We start from the raw sequence: 20,307 nt of genomic DNA on the forward strand, positions 1-20,307 counted from the left end.
GCCCCACATCGGGCTCTCTGCTCTGCAGGGAGCCTGCTTCCTCCTCTCTCTCTGCTTGCCTCTCTGCCTACTTGTGATCTCTGTCAGATAAAAAAAAAAAAAAATCTTAAAAAAAATGTAAAATGTATCTTTTACTAAGTTTTCTATGTGAATATACCCTTCCTTAACAGTCAGAATAAAAAACCGTGTAAGTTATCTTTAAAAAATACAGAACACCCCAACTTAGGGTACTCATATAAAACTTAGATTATCAGGGAAGGAGAAAAAAATTACCAGGAAGGTTTTGAGGAAGCCGTTGAGTACAAGATCTTGACCCAGATGGCAGATGAAGAGAGCAGGGTTGGCCCCACCAGTGGGATGACTCCATGTAGAAGGCCCGGCCCGCTGAAGAGGGTTGCAGAGGTGCGGTTGCTGGCCTGGGGAGCCTGTTACAGAGCCTGTGTATGGCCTCTTACTCAGCCTTGAATGGCTCCTTGTCATGCTTTTGGAGTCTCCCTTTGCTCAGGAAACCCCCTCCAGATGCTCACTGGTTGGCGCTTGTAGGTGGGGTGTGTTCCTGGAAGCGAGCTGGGGAAGGCTCGGTATAAACTGAGCAGTGTGTGCTAAATGCTCCACAGGGCTACCTATGCCTCACACAAAAGTTCAATTCCTAATATCTAGAACTCCTCCCACACTGATGTGCATGCTTCCCAAATCCCACGTAATTCTTGTTGTCTTCTTGACACAGTCTCTCCCCATGCTCCGAAAACCTCTCTTCTGTGATTGGCTTTCTTCCTCCTTTGTTTGTCTGCCTTTCAATTCCTGCTGAATTCGAAGCCCCTATGTCCACAGCTCTGATACACGTGTATGGAGAATAAGTCTCACGAGCCCATCATAGAGTAACTGACATTCTTTTTCAGTGACAAGAAAAGCTTGTCTTTAAAAGAAGAGGAAAAGTCTAAAGTCATCAAAACAATGTAATATCCTGTGTGAAATGTTGCAGTCATGATGCCTTGTGGTTTGAGTCCCTTGATCATGTGCCCCGAGGGAAATAAGTTGGTGGGGGCTGTGGATGACGGAGACGCTGAGGCTTCAGCAGGTGCATCTTCTGTTCCCCTCACACTCTGGGCTCCTCGGGGAGGAGGGGCTGGAGCCCTGGCCCACCATTAGCACAATGATCCTCAGGCTCCTTCTGGCTCTCAACTTCTTCCCCTCGATTCAAGTAGCAGGTAAACATTTTTTATTTCTTTTCTCCTCTGGGTTTTTCTTTCCAAGTCTTTGGTGGGCTTGGCTTCTCTTCAATTTCAGACAACTTGTGAAATGTGGACTTTTGAAATGTAGTTCTGCTCTACCATGGCAGCCTGTTACTTAGAAATCCACTGAGTCTCCATCTACAGTATAATATTTTAACAAACATACTTTGGAATTGAATGAGGTTTATTTAGCTATTAATTGATAGTGTCACAGGAAGCTATGAAAATGTTGCTTTTTTAAAAAAACTGTATGAAAACCGCTATACGTAGGTGGGTCCTGAAAGTTCTGGATTTAGACTGCCAGGATTCATACCGTCGATCCATTTCTTACCGGCTAGGTTTAGACTAGTATGTGGACTTGCTAAGCGTCAGTTTTCTTCTCTATAAATTGCGGGTGGTAATAACCTCATCTCAAGTTCATTGTGGGGATAAAATGAAATGATCTGTGTGAAATGCTTAGTATAGTCAGAGCTTATCTTGCAAGATGAATGTTAGCTGTAGTTACGACTCTACTCGAATCGAATGTGTCAGAATGAATTTTGGAGTCATTACAGAAGGTGACACGATACAAATGCCAATAAATCACTTTCTTCTACAGTTGGCTGAAATCTGTTATCTTAGATTAAAATCCCTTACGTTCCCAATGATGATGAGGAGGCTATACCTAACACTATTATAACAGAGCTCCATTTCAGATGAAGAGACTGAGGGGTAGGGATATGAATTTGTCCAAGGATATACAGATATTATTTATGGGACTCAGGGTCTGAACCACCTTTAATCTGACTCTTCGGCCTATGCCAATGACCATGACATTATTCCACCTAACGTGATATGGTTTATAATTTCATAGCTCCAGAAAATTCCAGGGGTCAAACCATCTTTGGAAAATCACAATTCCAAACAGAAAGAGCTTGTTGCTTTGGTGGGCTGGAGACAGGTGTTTGTTCGATTTGTTCTCAGAGTTAGAAAATTGTCTCGCTTGGCTCAAGATTTGTACTGATGAATGAGCATGTTTAAATAAGAATCGTTCTTCTTCTCTTGAAGATATATCGAAAAGCCAGTATCTTCAGTTTTTTTTTTTTTCTCATTTATTTTGGTGGGTGTAGAGGCTGCGTTATTTGCTGTTATTCTTAACATCGTGTGCATGGGCTCCAAAGGGTATAATTTCCCAATGTGCCCAAGTGACATAGTTACAATTACGCCCATCTATTTTTGTTGCCTTCTGTGCCAGTGAGCGTATTTACAAACTGTGTGTATTAATAAAATGTACCCATTCAGTGAAAGACACAAGCTGGTGAGCTGGGTTATACCCCAGCATCTATCTGGTTGCCAAGCATTTAGAGCTACCAAATATTTTTCAAAAGAATCTTTAAAATGTAGTTTAAAGAAGGTCTTTAATGTTTATCTTAAGGGATCTTTAGAATTTATTTTAAAAAAGTATTTAAAATTTCTTAATTAATTACAAGGAAACGATAGAATAGGCAGAAAGGAAAGAGCAGCTCATTCTCACAGAAACTATGTAAGTATTTGTACACAGAATACTTTCCTGATGTGCTCTGTGGACATCCATCTGTCATCAGCTCACTGAATCTCTTTGGAAGATGTTTTTGGGAAGGCACGAAGCTTTAGATTTTTCCTTTGGAACATTTATTGAAAGGGGGTTAGCTTCAGAGCCCTGTTAAGGATACACACATGTGGCACCTTTGTTTTCTATTTTGAGATACATCTACATTGTGAAGACCAACGCACCCCTGAAACAACATTTACGATTTGATGCTGAGTGGCCATCAAATGAAGTAGGAAAAGCGCTAGAGAAGGCACTTTTGAAGTGCTTCTCTCAGTAAAAAAAACTGTTGTGATAAAATAACTACATCATACCAACAATGCATGGTCCATTCTAATCAATGGTGCAAAGCCTGTCATATGTTTTTGTCTGTATTTGTCCTCCCTGAAGAAATTATAGATGAGGTAAAATTCTCTGGTCACAGCGCCATTGTCCTCCCTAGCATTGAGGAAGTTTTCTGGTATGGCCGTGTTGAGATGTATGGGGTGTGTTGTGTATGCGTGTGTGTAGGAAGAACAGTATTACATGGTATCTTAACTAACTGGAATTTGGTAAAAAGTTTTTTAAAAAACAGGAAAAAAGGAAGAACTGTCCTTTTCCTCACTAATTTAAAGATTCTAACTCACTGGCTCCCAGCAGAGCTTAAAATGCTTATTCTAGGAAAGTTCAACCTAACCTGATTCTTCATGATTTTAATGATGCTGTAGAAAGATTTTTATGACTAATTTAAAGAGGTATAATTTAGGGAGCATGAGGAAAAATTCACTTACACAATTCCTTTCCTCAAGTCACATGTTTCCTACCGGATTTGAGTAATTATGCAATGGAGATCCACAAATTGAGAGGATTTTGTTGGATTTTCAAATAGGAGTCTGACTTAAAACTAGTTCCTTGAAAGGGAACCAATTTGTGATGGAAGATGGAAGGAGTGTGCCTCTAATAGATGGCATTGTTCATAGATTTTTCAGCCAATATTGGTCATTTTTCAGCAAGGCTAATCATCCAGAATGAAGATAAAAATCAGGACAACTTATTTTTTCAGGAGAGGATTTTTTTTCATTTCTCCCCAAACCTCAGCAAATAAACTGTCAAAATGGCCCGTTCGAACATGATTGATTTCTCCAATGCTTCTGGATTTCTCTTGGCACCTTTTTTTTTTCCCCCGAGAGAGGCACAGAAAGCAGGAAGATGGTTGGTTTTTAATAAAAAATCATCAGCAAAGCAAAGTAATGAAAGAGTTCATTTTTAGTTCAGCAAATGCCCCCTTTGAGGTAGTTGTTCATAATGGCAAGTAACTGACCTCTTATAGGGTAGTGCTGCCATGAGGGTAGGCTTAGGAAAGGAAGAGAGAGGGAGAGATGAGCATTGAAAAGGCATTGTCGTCCGCAGATTGCCTATCTGCCTGACGTCCACTGCACAGGAGCCTGTTTTTGTTTTTGTTTTTTTTTGACTTAAAAAATTGACTGGGTGTTTTGTTATCTCAAGTAAATTCAATGGGCATTTCAAATGTATAGATGTTGTTTAAGACAGGATATTACATTCTTTTTTTTTTTTTTTTTCCCAAAGGCAACCATCCAGAAAAAACTTTTACAGCAAGGACTATAAAATAAATATCAATATATCAATATCAAGAAATAGAATGAGTCATTTTCTCAGACAGATTAGAAAGAGAAATGAATCTGTGATCATAACTCTGAAGCTCTCACATTAAAACCTTTCTTATGGGTGAGGGGGTGGGGATCTTGTCTCTTCTTAAGACATAGACTGTCCTCTCTTTTAATGTCTTTATTCTATTTTCATGAGTGGACAAATGTCACATGAGTACCATTCAGCTTTTACCCTGTGTGGATATTTTCCTTCAAGTATTTCCTGTAGGCAGTGTGCTGACATTTACAAAATGAAAATTTTTATGCTACCAATATCCTAGAAGAAAATTCCGTTTGTGGTTTATCATCTCTAAAACAATAGCTCTTTTATTAACTAGTGTAGGCATAGATAAGGAGACACGATTGCCAACTTTCTTGTCTACGAATCAGAGGGCAGGCCATCTTTCAAAGCACAGTTATTTTGCAGCAGGTCACTGAAGAGGAGAAAATCTTTCATTTCCCCTTTCATCTTGGTTAAATGTTTGCTTGCCTCTTTTCTTCAAGAAGTTTGTTACTTATGGAAATACACAGAGGCCAGTAGAAGTATTCTTCTCAGTAGATGGTTTGGCTGAACTTCTGGGAAAAAAATGACGTCTGGGTGGTTTTGTGACTGACTGAAGGGGTCTCAGGTTTTCGAAGCTGTGTTAGAAAAATCTGTCTCTTTTATGGCGATTTCTTGACAGTGCGTTGTCATCAAAACATGGTACCCCAAGCTTTCAGACTGAGAATTGTTGCATGAGAATGGGTCCCTGAAGCCGGAGGAACACGGGCCCCATGGGGAAGGGGTTGCAAAATGGTTGTCTAACTTCTTGCTTGTTACCTTCATTTTAATGACCCTGAACTTCAGAAGAGAGAAGCACTGGATGGGGTCAAGGGCTACTTGGTCATTTGTTAGAGGATGTGAGGAAGAGAGTTTAGACTCCTTTGGTCTTGGTATTTAAATATTAAGGTCACTGGCGTCTTGACTGAGTCTGTGTATCACCAGGCAGGTTACGTGTGTTTATGTTTTCAGTGCTGGATGAAAACCTGCACTGTGGTGGAGAATTTCTTACTTAACTCTGAGCTGCAACTTTATCTCTGCATCACCATTACCATCATCTTTTCATTTGTCATCATCTTCATTATCTGTGGGACTCTGGCTGCCACGGTAACTGTGTTAATGGTTCCTGATGGTGTCATAAATGGCACCCACTCATAGTTCACTCTGACCTCTGATCTAATCGGCGACCCTTTTCTGCAGTAGCTAAGTGAACTTCATGGCTCACAATTCACCATGTAATGTATTGATTACGTCAGGAATTCCTGTTCATCACCCATCATTGATACAAGAATCTGCATTACTGACATGTGTTACATTGTAATACTGACATCGATTCCCTTGTTAGGAACATACGTGGTTGTTTGATTTTTTTTTTTTTTTAACACTTGCTGAGAAGGTAGAGCGTTGTGCTTTTCATTGCTTAGGGATATCTAACAGATGTTGAAGTATCAGAACATCCCTGTGGCTGTAATTAGCTTCCATGTAACCCAATGACTTTCTTTGGTACTGAACACTACTACTAATAAGGCTACAGAATTTAAGACCATCTTTAGGAATGTTGGGTCCAGGAGGGCTCCATTTCTGATCTACAGACTCTGTCCCATAGAAACTGGGTGAGAATGGGCACATATGGGAAGAATGTTTCCTTTTACTGAAGCTCCCGGGGGGACTAAAACAGGATATTACTAGGTTACTGTTCTCTAAAGTCCTAGGTTCCTGTTCTGTAAAGTTCCTCCATCTTCTTACATGTGAGCAAGACAAGTCTTCATTCTTGTGCCCATTTGATCGGTATTTATTAACATCTTCTAGATGCTATTCTAGGTTCTATGACTGATACAAAAAACCCAATCTGAGCTTCAATGAAGTAAAAATGAGAATTGTAAAATCTTTCTAGAATTTTTTTCTTTCAATTTAGCATCATCGTGAATGATTCACTGTTTGTGGTAATTTATTTTATTTGTTCTCTGTATGTAATAATTTAATTTAGTTATAAGCAGCAGCATCCATATAACTGGTGAATTCAACCAGAGACATTTAGAGATGGGCAAGGACTTAGAGATCTCTCAAGCTATTGAAAAGGTGGCTGTGATGATGGGTCCTGGAAGATGCTAAAGAAAAGTCATTTTGCAATGTTCCTTGGCATGTTTTGGATGATCTAAGGCTGGACCCCTCTTGCTTATCCAATCAATCTTCTTTCACACCCTAATATAAGACCCTCAAACCCCAAATTGCAGCTTTCTTGACAGTCCCTGTGAAGACTGCTCTGGGCGTTTTTGACCTTTCTGATGCTATAGCCTTCCTGGGGTACCCTCTCTCCCCCTTTCCATCTATCCAAATCCTACTCATCTTTCGTTTCATGACTATAATGCAAGATTCACTTCTTTTGAGGAAGCTCTCCCTGGGTATTCAGCCTTTATTATGGACTTGAAAGAGGAGTTCCAGTGGCAGTATAACTCAATCTAACAAAGACTTATTAAACCTCTGTTATATTTTAATCTTTATGGGAGCCTGAAGGAATATAAAAAGAGGAAAAGAAGTATAAGGACTTAGCACACAAGAACTGCTTGTGTAATTAACCAAGTTCTCTCTGCAGCCATAGACTTTTTGATCCAGCTGAGAAGACCATACATGACATGATATAGCAGTGCGGAAACAATAACTAAGTCTTTGGCTACTTCTTCTGCTGTTTCATGACTTAATGGCTTTGTATACATTATGCTTATAATCTGAAATGTCCCCTACACCTCTCACCTCTCACTCACCTACTGATTCCTTCTCGGAGACCCTAAATGGCAAAGTGAGGGACTTCCTTCCTTCTCAGGGTTCCCCAAATTGTTATTGTGCAGTGATGCGTCTGTTTCTCCTCCTAAACTGTGAGCTCTTTGCAGGCAGGATCGTGTCTTATTCATCATTATAACTTCACAGCACAGCAAAGATATAACTGAAGATTCCAGCACAGTGTTGGAAGCATTATTAGGTGTTCAACAAATATTTGTTGAAGAAGGAAATGAATGAGTTAGTACTAAAATGAGGAAGCATAACATCAATATTCTAGTAAGATTAATATAGAATAGTAATATAGAATAGTAAGCATTTATGGGAATTGAATGGGACATTAAAGCTAGATATGATTTGAATGGATAATGTTTTTAATAATAATTCCTAGCTCATACTGATTTTTCACTTATAATGTGCCAGGCACTATTCTCCCTGGCTTCCCTTATATTAAATAATGTGTTCTTCCCTGAAATCCTCTGAAACAGTTGCGACAATCTTCTATCTGTATGATGAGGAAACTGAAGGACGGAGCAAACAGAGCAACTTGCCTATGGTCACACAGCTAGTAAGTGAGTCAATCCAGACTCTTGCTCCAGGATTCATGTTCTTAACCAACTCCATGTAACTTCAGAAGGGAGAAGCCATACAAATAAAGAAATTAAACCAGGGATATTGTTCTGTGCTCTTGGCCAGAACTGAATGTGTGGAAGTGCGGAAAGGTAGGGTAGAATCAGGTCAAACCAAGGACTGAGCACTGGTCCCCCAAGTTTGGACTTATTTTCAAGGCATTTTGATGCAGTTGGAAGCTTTTGGAAGCAGGATGGTCTAGAATGTATAGAGACTAATGGCAAGGGGCTCACATTATAACACTTTGCCAGGAGGGGGGTAGTAGTTTAGAATTTGGGTAGCAAAGGTGGGAACAGCAAGAAGTGACTATTCTGAGGGATGCTTGAAAAGTAGAAATTCCAGGATATAGTGCCTGATTTTGTGAAAGAGAGGGAGGGATCAAGAGTGATGTCAAGATTTTTGGCTTCATAGAGGAACGGTGGTATCACCGCCTGTAATCAAGATGTTCTGCAGTTGAGTTTTGGGGCAAACTGATGTTTAGTTTTAGAACATTGAGTTTGAAGTGAAGGCTTGAAATGACAGAAAAATGTCCTGTACAAACTTGAAGCTATGGGAGCCAGGTAAGAAGAAAATATCTAGGAATCCTCATCTTTGGAGTAAAGCTGATGTCATGGGAAAGGATGGCAATAGAAAGGAGAGAGTTGAACTGTATCTGGAAAATTGCTCGGTTAGGAGTCAGCTGAAGAGGATGATCAACCAGTGAAGGAGACAAAGAACATGTTTGGAGAGAGAAGAGGAGAAAGAGACTTGATAGAACATCACTAAAGCCAAAGAAGGAAAGAATTTCAAAATGAGACAGTGCTTAATAACATCAATTATATAGGGAAGAAGTGATTAGTGGCCTGGGAAGGCTATTGGTTTTGACTAAAAGGAGACCAGTTGGGGCTTTTGAGCTTAGATAGAAGGGTAGGAAAGGAAGAGAAGACTTCAAAAAGTCAAGAAAAAGTGGAGGGGAACAATACAGAGATAGAAGAAAGAGAGGAAATTGTTGGGTAAAGACAGTTCTATCACCTGTGATGTTCACCATTTCTTGTATATGACATGGTAGGTATGTAATAAATGTTTGCAAACCCAGTGACTTTATTATGTTTAAGATGTAGAAGGAACCAAGTGCTGTTCTTGAGTGTGTGTGTGTGTCATGTTGAAGGGCCATTAGGAAATAAAAGAGGAGGAGGGAGAACAATGAAGGCCAGAGGCAGTTGTCACCTGGAGATGGGGAGAAAGATTTGGAGCACAGAGGATGGGAGTATTAGAGAGAAGAGGACAAATCTCTAAGAAGAATGCGGAGGGAGAGAAGAGATTTATACAGGCAGCCATATATTGTTAGAATGGAGAAGGGGTAGATGAGTGATTACATGCTGCCATACTTGATATTAAAAACTTTTACTTAAAAATTATATCTATTTCATTCTTTCAGAACAGGTTTTAGTGTTAAACCTGTATCAGCAAGGGCCACTGGATAACACATGCCTTAACTTTGAAGACCTCGCCCATCTCATTTTAAATTTGTTTGAGCCTTCAAAAATGTACAATATGGCTTGGCCTGGCCTCAGCTCATGGCTGAAATAAGAGGGTCATGAGATTCAGATCAATCCTGTCCAATATCATGAGCAGGGCTCCAGTTTCCAGTCAGGAAATTGAATCTCAGCATCTCCCTGTGTTTTTTGGACCAAGGATGTAGCTGCTTGCTGTTGGCTTTGGGGAGGCCACATCTGTTTTTTCTACCCTCCATTCCTTTTTATTTTTTTCAAACTTAAAAGCTAACACCACTGATTTCTCAAGATGGGGGGGATGTGATTAGGAGTTTTAGTCTGTTGAAATGTGACAAAATCTTTTCTAGGCCTTCATTTCCTTGTCTGATGTGTGAGGGGGTTGGACTTGAAGACATCTTAGGTCTATTTCTGGCTTAAACATCCTTCTTACATGCAATAAAAGTGCTGGCTTTTATCAGTTTTAACAAGACAACTCAACCACCCCATCACTTTGTGGATGCTCTTATGATCTGAGAGAGAAAATACAAAGAACCGCTGAAGAGCAATATCTGAAAGTGCTTGGAGAGACCGCAAACCAGAGTGTTAGGTCTAAAGATGCTTGGAAACTATGGCAGGACTTGGCTTTTTCTTTTCTTTTTCTCCTCCACCTTCCTATATAATGTTAAGGTTCCACATAGTAATTATTTTCAAACTTCCAAGTCATGACATTTGCCTAGAAGATTCTGTATGTGTCAAGGTGGCCCTGCACAAACTCTTTGGAGATGTAAGACTGAGTTATTGTTATACTGTTCATGTAGAAAGCTATGAAGCCCTAGTTACCTATGGTTTGGATTACAGGCAACCTTTTAGGGTAATAAAATTGGATATTTGGGAGGGGTTTGGAAGATTTCATATAAGGTGCTCTGCCTTCTTGGCCTCTTAGATTATCTTCTAGCATTAGGGACTCAGAGGACAATTGTAGACCTTTGAACTGTAGGGGCTGGGTCACATCATACCCATTTATGTTGCTTTGTGTTTAGGAAGCTTCAATCCTGGAGCGCTTACACCCTACATTGCTGGGTAGTGTGTCTGAGCATTTGGGGTGGATGACAGTGCAGGCAATGGCTTTAGGCATGTTTAATATTAACTGTCATCCTAATAAAGATGACATCCTGATGTACATAACTATTTGTAACTTTCTTGAGCTCTAGTCCAACACATCTAACTCCTGGACCTTTCCTTCGGGATGCTTTACCCACCACTCAAACCGAGTGTACCTGAAGCTGAACCCAGCAGCTTTTCTCCAAACAAAGCTAATTTTGCCAGCAATGCCTCTGCTTTCACCCTTCCCCAGCCCACAAACTCCGTGTCATTTCTGATTCTCGTTCACCGTCAGTGAGGACAACCAGGTCCCCACTCCTCATCTGTCCTGCCCACCCCAGCTGCCTCCTCTGCACCTCACACCCTGTGGGCTCACATCAAAGCTATTGCAACAGCCTCCCAATTGGTCTCTGCCTCCTCTCCACCCTCTCCAGCAAGTGTGCTCTGCACTACTGTGCTAAACCTTCCTGAAGGGGCACTTACCACCTTATTCTCAACTCAGGTGTCTTCATCGTCTCCCGTTGCCTTCCTAGCAAAATCCATGTGCCTTTTCTTAGCATTAAAGTCTCTCTGTGATTGGAAGCCACCATCTTTACCTTTTTCCCCTTTATGTAAACAGAATGCTCTGCTGGTCCCCAATAAACCTTTATACTAAAAGCTATTTCCTTCATCTTAGCCTGTCTAAATTTACCCCCGACTTCATTGCCCAGCTAAAGGCCAGTTTGTCTTCATAAAAGCCTCCAAAATCATCTCGACTGGAAACAAGGACTCTTTTATATGACTGTTAAGACAGGGCTTATAGACCATACATGGCCCTAGAGTGTAGCTAATGGTGTATTTGCCTTAGGGTTTCTCCTAGAAGAAAGAGGTTGTATCTTTTACATCTTCCATCTCCCAAGAACCTAGTACATTGGTTCTATTATTTATTTACTGAATAAATCCATGACTTCATCATGGCAGAAGTCAGAATACCAAAGAACAATTTTTGGACACATTGAAATTTCTTTTCAGAAAGTGCTTATTGATCATTTTGATAATTTTTCTCTCTTCATAATTGATGACTAGATACTCACTTGGGACTTTTTGCTACCGAACTATTTGATCTCGGAGTTAACTTCTTGACAGTTGTATGAAGCACAATAGTTATGGAGCTTAGACTGGTGCTGGTTAATGGCAGCTTGCTGAGTAAATGTATTAATCAGGTTATTATTTCTATTTTTATTGCTACCTATCTATAATCATTTGCATCTGTTTGAACTAAGGCCTCTAGATTTTGAATAAAAGTCACCCTTTCAATAAGAATAAATGTGCTGGACAGAACTGATAGTTGTAGACACACAATCTTGGGCAGGGCTGATCCCATGGTCTATTTGTCTGAACAAAGTCATTGCATCTGTCATGGCGGCCTCCTCTAGGTGATTCTATTTCCTTCTGGTTCTGGTAACCTCACCCTGCCCATGAGCTTTTAGACCTAAGGGTGCTCATAACTCTGCTGCCATGAACTACAAGTTTCTAGCATTTGCCTTGTGGCCTCCACACCTTTGCCAACAGTACTTTTAAAAAAATATACCTTCCTCCTGTTGCCCAATTTTGAGTGTGCCATTTGTTTTCTGCTGGGCTCCTGAATGGGATAACATATATGTATACACCGCATGCTTTTTCACAGCCCCTTTTGGGCGGAGCTTTCCTTAAATCTTGACCCTTGGGAAAACAGGGGGATTTCCAGATGACGGCCATTAGAAAACTAGATGGAATGACCACAAAGTTATTCTGAAAATGTGATGTTTGTTACTCTCCACCCAACCTCCGCCCACTTTATCATGAACTTTAGAGGGTCTGGAGCCATTTAAGGTATGCTAGGTCATTCATAGCTTTGTTTTTATCTTCCTAGTAACTCAAAGAAGATGGTCAAAGACTGATGAGTGTTTTTTACTCCTCTTTCTCACATCTGTAGGAGGCTGCGCCACCAGCTAGATTTCCAGAACCACCAACAGAGGAAAGAGCCACTTTCCTCCCAGAAAGCGCAATTGGTCTTACAGGTTTCGGAGCAAACACTGCATTGCCCTGTTAACAAGCCTGGCCCTTATGGAGCCTAAAAATGAACAAGTGGTCAGAGGGCCACGTGCTGAAGGGTATCCTAGGCCTGAACAGGAAATGTACTCAGAGGAAAGTTACAGTAACTTCACCAGTTCTGTGGTCAGGAGGGAGGTGCTCTGTGCCAGGGAAACCAGTGTCACCTTCACAGCGTGTTCATAAACATCGTAGGGCAAGATGGTTGAAAATAGAAAGCTTTCATTTGCTCTGGTTCCTGCCTGACATGTTAAATTCTGTTCAGTCAGAATTTTAAAAAAGGAAACGACGTGATTAGGATCTTACGATCTGATTTTTAAGCTGCAAAAGAAACTGTGATGTGCAGAAATGGAACCCAATGAAGTTCTTAAGAGGTTCCGAAAGAAAGTCACATTGCTAATTAAATACCTATCATATCTCCTTTTACTGCTTCCTTAACGTTTCAATGCACATCTCTGTCTTGAGTGCTGTCTACTCCACTCTCTGTGGTGCTATGATAGAGTAAAGGAAAGATGGCATATCCTAAATTAGACATGATAAATGTATGCAATTCACAAAGGTCCTGAGGTTGAGAATTTGCCCAATGAGGTTTAGACTGAAAAGTGATGTTCTATACTGACGAATTTAGTTCCAAGTATTTTGTACAAACTTGGGCAAGCGGAAATAGGAGAGCTGAGATGGCATCATTGTTGGTTGTGGATCTGAAATAATTTAAAGAGGCATTTCACATGACAGTATGGTCCATAGGCCTTATCTGGGATCCATCATAACCTTTAGGAAGTCTCTGAAATCATAAGCAAAATGTTTTGTGCACATGCATTATAAGCCAAGAAAGTTTGGAGACACACTTTTTCTAAATATGACCATGAAATCAAGTGAATCTACTGAATGCACAAAGTTGGCTTTCTGAATAAAACATTCATGACTTCAAACATTATTCCTAGAAACATAAATAAATAAATAAATAAATTTCGCTTTTCCATTATTTGTGTGACCTTGCTTAAAAAGTTGTTTTTTGTTTTGTTTTGTTTTCAGTTGTCTGTTCTATAAAATAAGGTTTTGGTTTAGATCACCTCAAGAGTTCCTTCCAGCTGAGCACTCCAGCAACATGTTGGCAAAAATAAAATTTTAACTTAGTTTTGTCCTGATTCCACTCCATCTACTCCCCTATTCAATGGTATTTTCCTCCCTCTCACTTCTAATACCATCCAATTATCGTCCAACTTTGAGAAGATCTAGAATCAACCATTGAAATTGTGTTGAAATTTTGATGCAAACTAACAGAGGGGAAAAAAAAAACCCACCAGTAGATTAGAAGTCATGAAGCATGAGCCAAGTCATAAAGGTCACTTGTCCTATAAACTTGGGCAACTTGTTTGAGCTCTTTAACCTCAGTTTCCCCATCTGTGAAATGCACATAGAGATGACTGTCCTATTTATTTATTTCACAGGTTAATATGGAGTTCACATGAGATAAAATAGGAAAATGCACTTTGTAGCCCTGTGGATGTAGGCCGCAATTACTAATTTAAGTCAATGTGTGTCCCATATTGCCTTTTAGGCTTCATCTTCTTTTGAAATCCAAGCATTAACTGAGTTGGTGAGGAGAGTCCTTTTAGGGGCAGGATTTCTTCTCTGGTGCTTGGAACCACACCCGAGAGATGGTTATCCACTCCATCTGTGCAGAGAATTGATGGATTATTAATATAGTAATTGACCCATTTACAACAGGCAAAAAGGGAAAGGTTTTTTTGTTTTGTTTTGTTTCTTTGTTCTTTTGGTGACCAGTTCTCATGGAAGCACAAGCAACTTTCCATTTTCTAAGTCAGCTGTATCACAAGATTCACAGATTATCTGTGGGAAATCTTTTAGCTTGCACTGCCTTACTTATAAGGAGCAGATAAGTACCTTTTCACCTCCAGTCTTACTCTTCATGTTGCCTGTTGTTAAGGAGGAGTTGTGAGGGAAAGAGGTTTGAGGTTACAGCTTCCTGTCTCCACACCTTTAGCTGATTTAGCTGCTAGGAAAGGCTTTGAAAGCAAAGCACTAAATTCATCATCAAAACAACTTGTCAATTCAGTTAGAGAAATGTCAGCCAAGCGAATCTTTTGATACCAGAAGCAAATACGATTGATGGATTGACATGTTTCTCTTTTAATGCAGTAAGTTTGACCTAGGTGGACCTTGCTTAAATACTCACAAGAAGGAAAGGAAAGGCTACATGGAAAGGCTAGGTCTGCAAAGACCAAAATAACCTGGAAGGGTGCTCTTCATTCCTAGCATGAAAGGGCTCAAATACAAGATGGTACAGGGAAGCTAAACATTTCTCTAATGTCTTCTGAGCCTGGGTATGTTCTTAAATTTTGCAATGAGTTCTTAAATTATTTGATGTCTTGCAGATTCCCTGAAACTCAGAGAACTAAAAATACATTTCAAAGCCAAATATCATTTGATGTTTCTGTTACTGGTAGCTATGACTTATCCATGTTAATACTCATTCCGGTAGAGTGAGGGGTGCACATTTTCACAATGCTCCATTTTAAGAAAAAAATAAGAATTATTGTGTCTACTGTAAGTAGACACATATGATCACATATATTCAGTATCATTTAGAGAAATTGGTTCTCTTTTTCTACCACCAAAAGTGAATTTCCTTCATTTAGTGTGTCTTCAAAGCAGAAGTAGATTTTGAAATCCTATGAGATGGTTTCTTACTTAGGTTTCTCTAAATGATTGACATGAACCAAGGTGGGGCCAAGGGCTATCAGGATATAAATAATGAAAACAAGAAGTTTTATCAGCTGATCTTTAACTTGGGTTCAACCCTAAGCTTAGGGAATCATTGCCACACACTAGCACATAGTTGGCACACCACTTCGTGCATAGCACCTAACATTAAAATTATGTGCTGACATGGAAGGCAGAGAAAAGTAAACATTGACAAATACATTGGATGGCTCTTTTTTATCAAATGGCCATGTCATCACTATTTTTCAAGTTCTTTTCCAACAAATTTTAGTACAAGGAGTCACACAAAAAAGGACTTTTCTTTCCCCTTTGAAGTTGTTGGATGTGCCATCAACCAGGAGAATATGGACTATGTAACCCCCAGTCAAGATCCTGAGAACTTGGATTACTCCTCTCTGAGAGGTTGTGTAATTTGCAGTGCTGAGGTGGAATGGGTTCAGAGAAATCCCCTATAACCATGCTCACGTTTGAATTTGGAAGCCCCATGATGAGCGGAAGTAAAGTCTATCTTCTAGTTATCCCACTACATTATGTTTTGTGAAAGAAAGCCAGTTCCAGGAGAGAAATACTACCACTTCTCCCTTGTGAGAACAGAAAACAGTGAACTAAACTCCAGGGAGTCAATTAGTTTTGAGGTAACTAATATGCTCTTTGCAGTGATCTCTTAGGCTGGAAGAATGTCTTTTTCATAGCTCAGATGTCTAACCTTCACCTCAGTTTCTCATAATGAGTGAAGAAGAGACATAGGTAAAAGAAAAACAGTATTACTTACTGGTTGGTCTGTATGGCCTGAGGATAATCATTTCTAACTCCTCCTCTCTCACTCACCACATCTAAGCCAACGTTGAGTTCTGTCAGTTTTAACCTGCACATATTTCTTGAGCTCATCCACTTCTCTGTAATCATAGTTCAGACGCTTATCACGTCTTACCTAGGTCACTATGATTGTATCCTAACTTGTCTCCATGTTTTTACGCTTGTGCCCTTCAAATTTGCCTTCCGCATTTTTACTAAAGTGGTATATAGCAAATGAAATCACCTTTCTGCTCAAGATACTTCAATAGGTCCCCATCACCAGCAAGAGAGCCCAAGCTGTGAACTATGCTTGTTTTGCCAATATTTTCTTTTACAAGTCATGGGCCAGCAAAATGGAGGCAGCTCTAATTCCCTATGTCTGCCATACTCTTTCTCACCTCCTTATCTCCTCTGCGTAGATCCTTCTTTTTCTCTCTTTGTCTTGTATTCCCTATAGTACTTGACCTCACACCCTATTCTCCACCACATACTCTCCTACCTTACTTCACCTCAACACAAAGGCTCCTCTTGCAAGGCTTTTACCTAATAAACTTGTTGAATAAATGCATGCCTACTTCCACGTCAGGTCAGCAGTCACCTTGAGAAATCCTTAGCTGGTTTTCTAGTTGCTTGCAGAAATGCCCTGCAGATCACTGTGCCACTGTCTTAAAAGTAGCTGTTGATGAATCTTTCCTTCCCACCAGACTGTAGCTGCCCAAGGATAGAAACTGAGCCGTGTTCTCTTTGGGAAATAGACTTTTTCCTTCTGTGTGCCTCTTGGGAGGGTGTCACATTCTGCGTGATACAGGACATGTTAAGTAAACTACTGGAGTATAGATGCTAGAGCTTTTCTTCCTTCTCCCTCTCTCCACCTCACTGTGGGTGCTAGGAAGAGGAGCCCAAACTGGGTCCAGGGTTTCTCTCCAGCTTCCGTCAGTTTTCCTGCTTATGCTCCCTTTTGTTATCCTAGCAAATAACTCCTATGCTCATTTTTTCCCCTTATGTCACCTCTCAAAGGCAGAGTAGGAAGAATTTGATTGCCTTTTGACACAGAACCCAGATAATTAGGGACAGTTACAATCCCTGGAGGTCTCAGTAAGCAGAAATACCAGCACCTAACCCGGACTCCCTGAAAAGCAGGCATTTCTTGCTGGATTTGGCTCTTTTAATCAGAACTGGCCCAGTGATTCTTTCTACGTAAATAAAAATAAAACCAAGCAAAATGAAACACAACAAAAACAAGTTGAATTTCCCTATTTTAAAAAATATTTTCTTTATTTATTTGGCAGACATAGATCACAAGTAGGCAGAGAGGCAGGCAGAGAGAGAGAGAGGGGAGGAAGCAGGCTCCCTGGTGAGCAGAGAGCCCGATGTGGGGCTCCATCCTAGGACCCTGGGATCATGACCTGAGCCAAAGGCAGAGGCTTTAACCCACTGAGCCACCCAGGCGCCCCATGAATTTCCCTATCTTGATGGGTTTAAATTTTGGTTACCTACATGTGCTTTTCAGTGCTTTAAGGGGGTTTTGAGTGAATAATAAATGAAGCTAATGTTGTTGTGGAGACACAAATTTTGAACAAAGATTTAATGAGATGGTAATCAGACCTCGCTGCTGATAACAATGACACAGTCAGATTACCACCTTTCACTTATTGATTATTTAATGAGATCTTATCATTCACACAGTAGTATATAAAGAAACATAACAGATTGTCCTTGCTCAAAGAAGACCCAGAAACTGGAAGTCTAGAGGAAATAAATACACATAAAAGCCTGAAGTATATGAAGCAAGAGGTGTTCCACATGTAGAACCTGACCAAATGGCAAATGAGTGATACAGGTAGTAATCATTTGAGACCTAAGAAGGGAGAGACGCTTTAGGCCATGAGATTAGTTAGCAAAGTATGGAAAGAGGAATGCTCACACAGTATATTACTGGGATGTTGAATAGTCTGGCTGATTGGGAAGATTGGGTTTGAGGAGATAAGACTGGAAAAACCTGTGGAGGCCTGGGAATTGAGGATAAGAAATGAATTTTCAATTGTTAAGTCACTGGTTCTCAAACTTGACTGCAAATTAGAATCTCCTGAGAAACTAAAAATACTGATGTCTGGGTTCTATACACAGAGATTCTGCTTAAATTGACCTGGGAATCAAGGGTTTTTAAATTGCAGCTGATTTTAATATGCTGTCACCTTGAGAAATCTGTTACACGACTGTGATTTTCAACCCTCACTAAATATTAGAATCAAAGGGGGAAATCTTTATGACAATACTAAAGATGACCCACAGAATGGGAAAAAATATTTGAAATCTGGTAAGATTTATATATGATAAGGAATTTGCATCAAAAATATGTAAAGATATCTGATAATTCAACAATAAAAAACAGTCTGGTTAAGTGGGCAAATGATCTGAATAAACATTTCTCTAAAAATGATAGACAAATTGAGCACCTGGGTGGCTCGTTTGGTTAAGTGTCTGCCTTCGGCTCAGGTCATGATCCCAGGGTCCGGGGATCGAGCCGGGGATCGAGCTGGGGATTGGGCTCCCTGCTCAGCAGAGGGCCTGCTTCTCTCTCTCCCTCTGCTCCTCCCACTGCCTGTGCTCTCTCTCTCTCTCTTTCTCTCTGTGTGTGTGTCAAATAAATAAAGTCTAAAAAAGAATGAGAGACAAATGATTAAAAAGCACATAAAAAATGCACCACATCATCAGTCATTTGAGAAATGCATATCAAACCACAATAAGATACTGTTTCATAGCCACCGGAATGGCTATGGTAAAGAAAATGAACAATACCAAGTGTTGGGAAGGAGATGGAGAAATCAGAATCCTCAGACACTTTTGGTAAAATGTAAAATAGTGGGTGCCTGGGTGGCTTAGTGGGTTAAGCCTCTGCCTTCGGCTCAGGTGATGATCTCAGGGTCCTGGGATCAAGTCCCGCATTGGGCTCTCTGCTTGGGAGCCTGTTTCCTCCTCTCTCTCTCTGCCTGCCTCTCTGTCTCCTTGTGATCTCTCTCTGTCAAATAGATAAATACAATCTAAAAAAAAAAAAAAAATGTAAAATAGTGCAGTTGCTTTGGAAAAGTTTGTCAGCTCCTCAAAAAGCTAAACAGAATTACTATATAAGCAAGCAGTTCCACTCCTGGCATACACCCAAGAGACCTGAAAGCCTATGTCCGTACAAAAATGTATATCCATTAATGTTCATAGCAGCGTTATTCATAATAGCAAAAAAGTGAAAGCAAATGATGAATGGAAGAACAAAACTTGGTATATATATACACAAGAGGATATTATTTGGTCATGAAAATGAATGAATTCCTGATACATTTTGCAACAGAGATGAACCTTGCAAACATGATGCTAAGTGAAAGAAGCCAGACAAAAAAGGCCATATAGTGTATGAGCCCATTTATATGAAATGCCCAGAATAAGCAAATCCATAGAGACAGAAAATAGTTCAGTGGTTATCAGGGGCTACAGGGAAGGAGGAATGAGGAGTGGTTGTTAACGGGTATGGGGATTTCTGTTTGGGGGGAATAAAAATACAATATTCTGGAATCAGATAGTGGCCATCCATTTGCAATTTGTGAATAAAAAAAAAAAAAAAAAAAGTGCCAGAGGGAAGGGAGGTGGGGGGATGGGCAAAATGAGTGAAAGGGAGTAGAAGATACGACTTCCACTGTGGAATGAATAAGACTTGGGAATGAACGGTACGGCATAGGGAACACAGTCAGTGGTATTGTAAATACTGATGTGTGGTGATAGATGGTAGCTATGCAGTGGTGAGGGTAGCGTAACTATAGAGTTGTTGATTCTCTGTGTGGTATCCCTGAAACCAATGTGACGTTGTGTGTCAACTACACTCGAATAAAACAAAATAAAACCCAACCACTGAATTGTATATTTTTAAAAGGTGAACTTTAAAAAAAGAGAGTGGCTTTATGGTGCATGAATTATATCTCAGTAAGTTGTGTGAAAAAAATGAGAAGAAACAATACAAATCCCTTCTTGTGTCCAGCATAGACTAATTAAATCAGAAGTTTTGGGAATGGGAACTGGATAGAAGGGTTTTTTTTTTTTTTTTTTTTGAAGTTTTTGATGTACAGCCAGAATTGAGAACAATCCAGGTGATGGAAAGCTGCTAGTAATTTAGTTCTATGCATCTTCCTTTCTCCTAAAGCAAAAACAAAACACCTGAGCACTTGAATGCAAATCCAGGGCAAAT

At 40.0% G+C, this 20,307-nt stretch overlaps 1 protein-coding gene across 2 annotated transcripts in view; it reads left to right on the forward strand.

Annotated features, from left to right (window-relative positions):
- Positions 1 to 987: 987 nt before the first annotated feature.
- CD28 (CD28 molecule) overlaps positions 988 to 20,307 on the forward strand; it is a 33,536-nt gene continuing 14,216 nt past the window's right edge. Inside the window, exon 1 of one of the 2 annotated variants that reach the window (XM_059393289.1) lies at positions 988 to 1,078. In XM_059393289.1, coding sequence (XP_059249272.1) covers positions 988 to 1,078 — 91 coding nt within the window. Of the gene's footprint in view, positions 1,209 to 20,307 lie in introns of both variants that reach the window. The other variant, XM_059393288.1, reaches the window with a different exon arrangement.

Source organism: Mustela nigripes, chromosome 3 (genome assembly GCF_022355385.1).
Source record: "Mustela nigripes isolate SB6536 chromosome 3, MUSNIG.SB6536, whole genome shotgun sequence".
In the NCBI taxonomy this organism is placed as follows: domain Eukaryota; kingdom Metazoa; phylum Chordata; class Mammalia; order Carnivora; family Mustelidae; genus Mustela; species Mustela nigripes.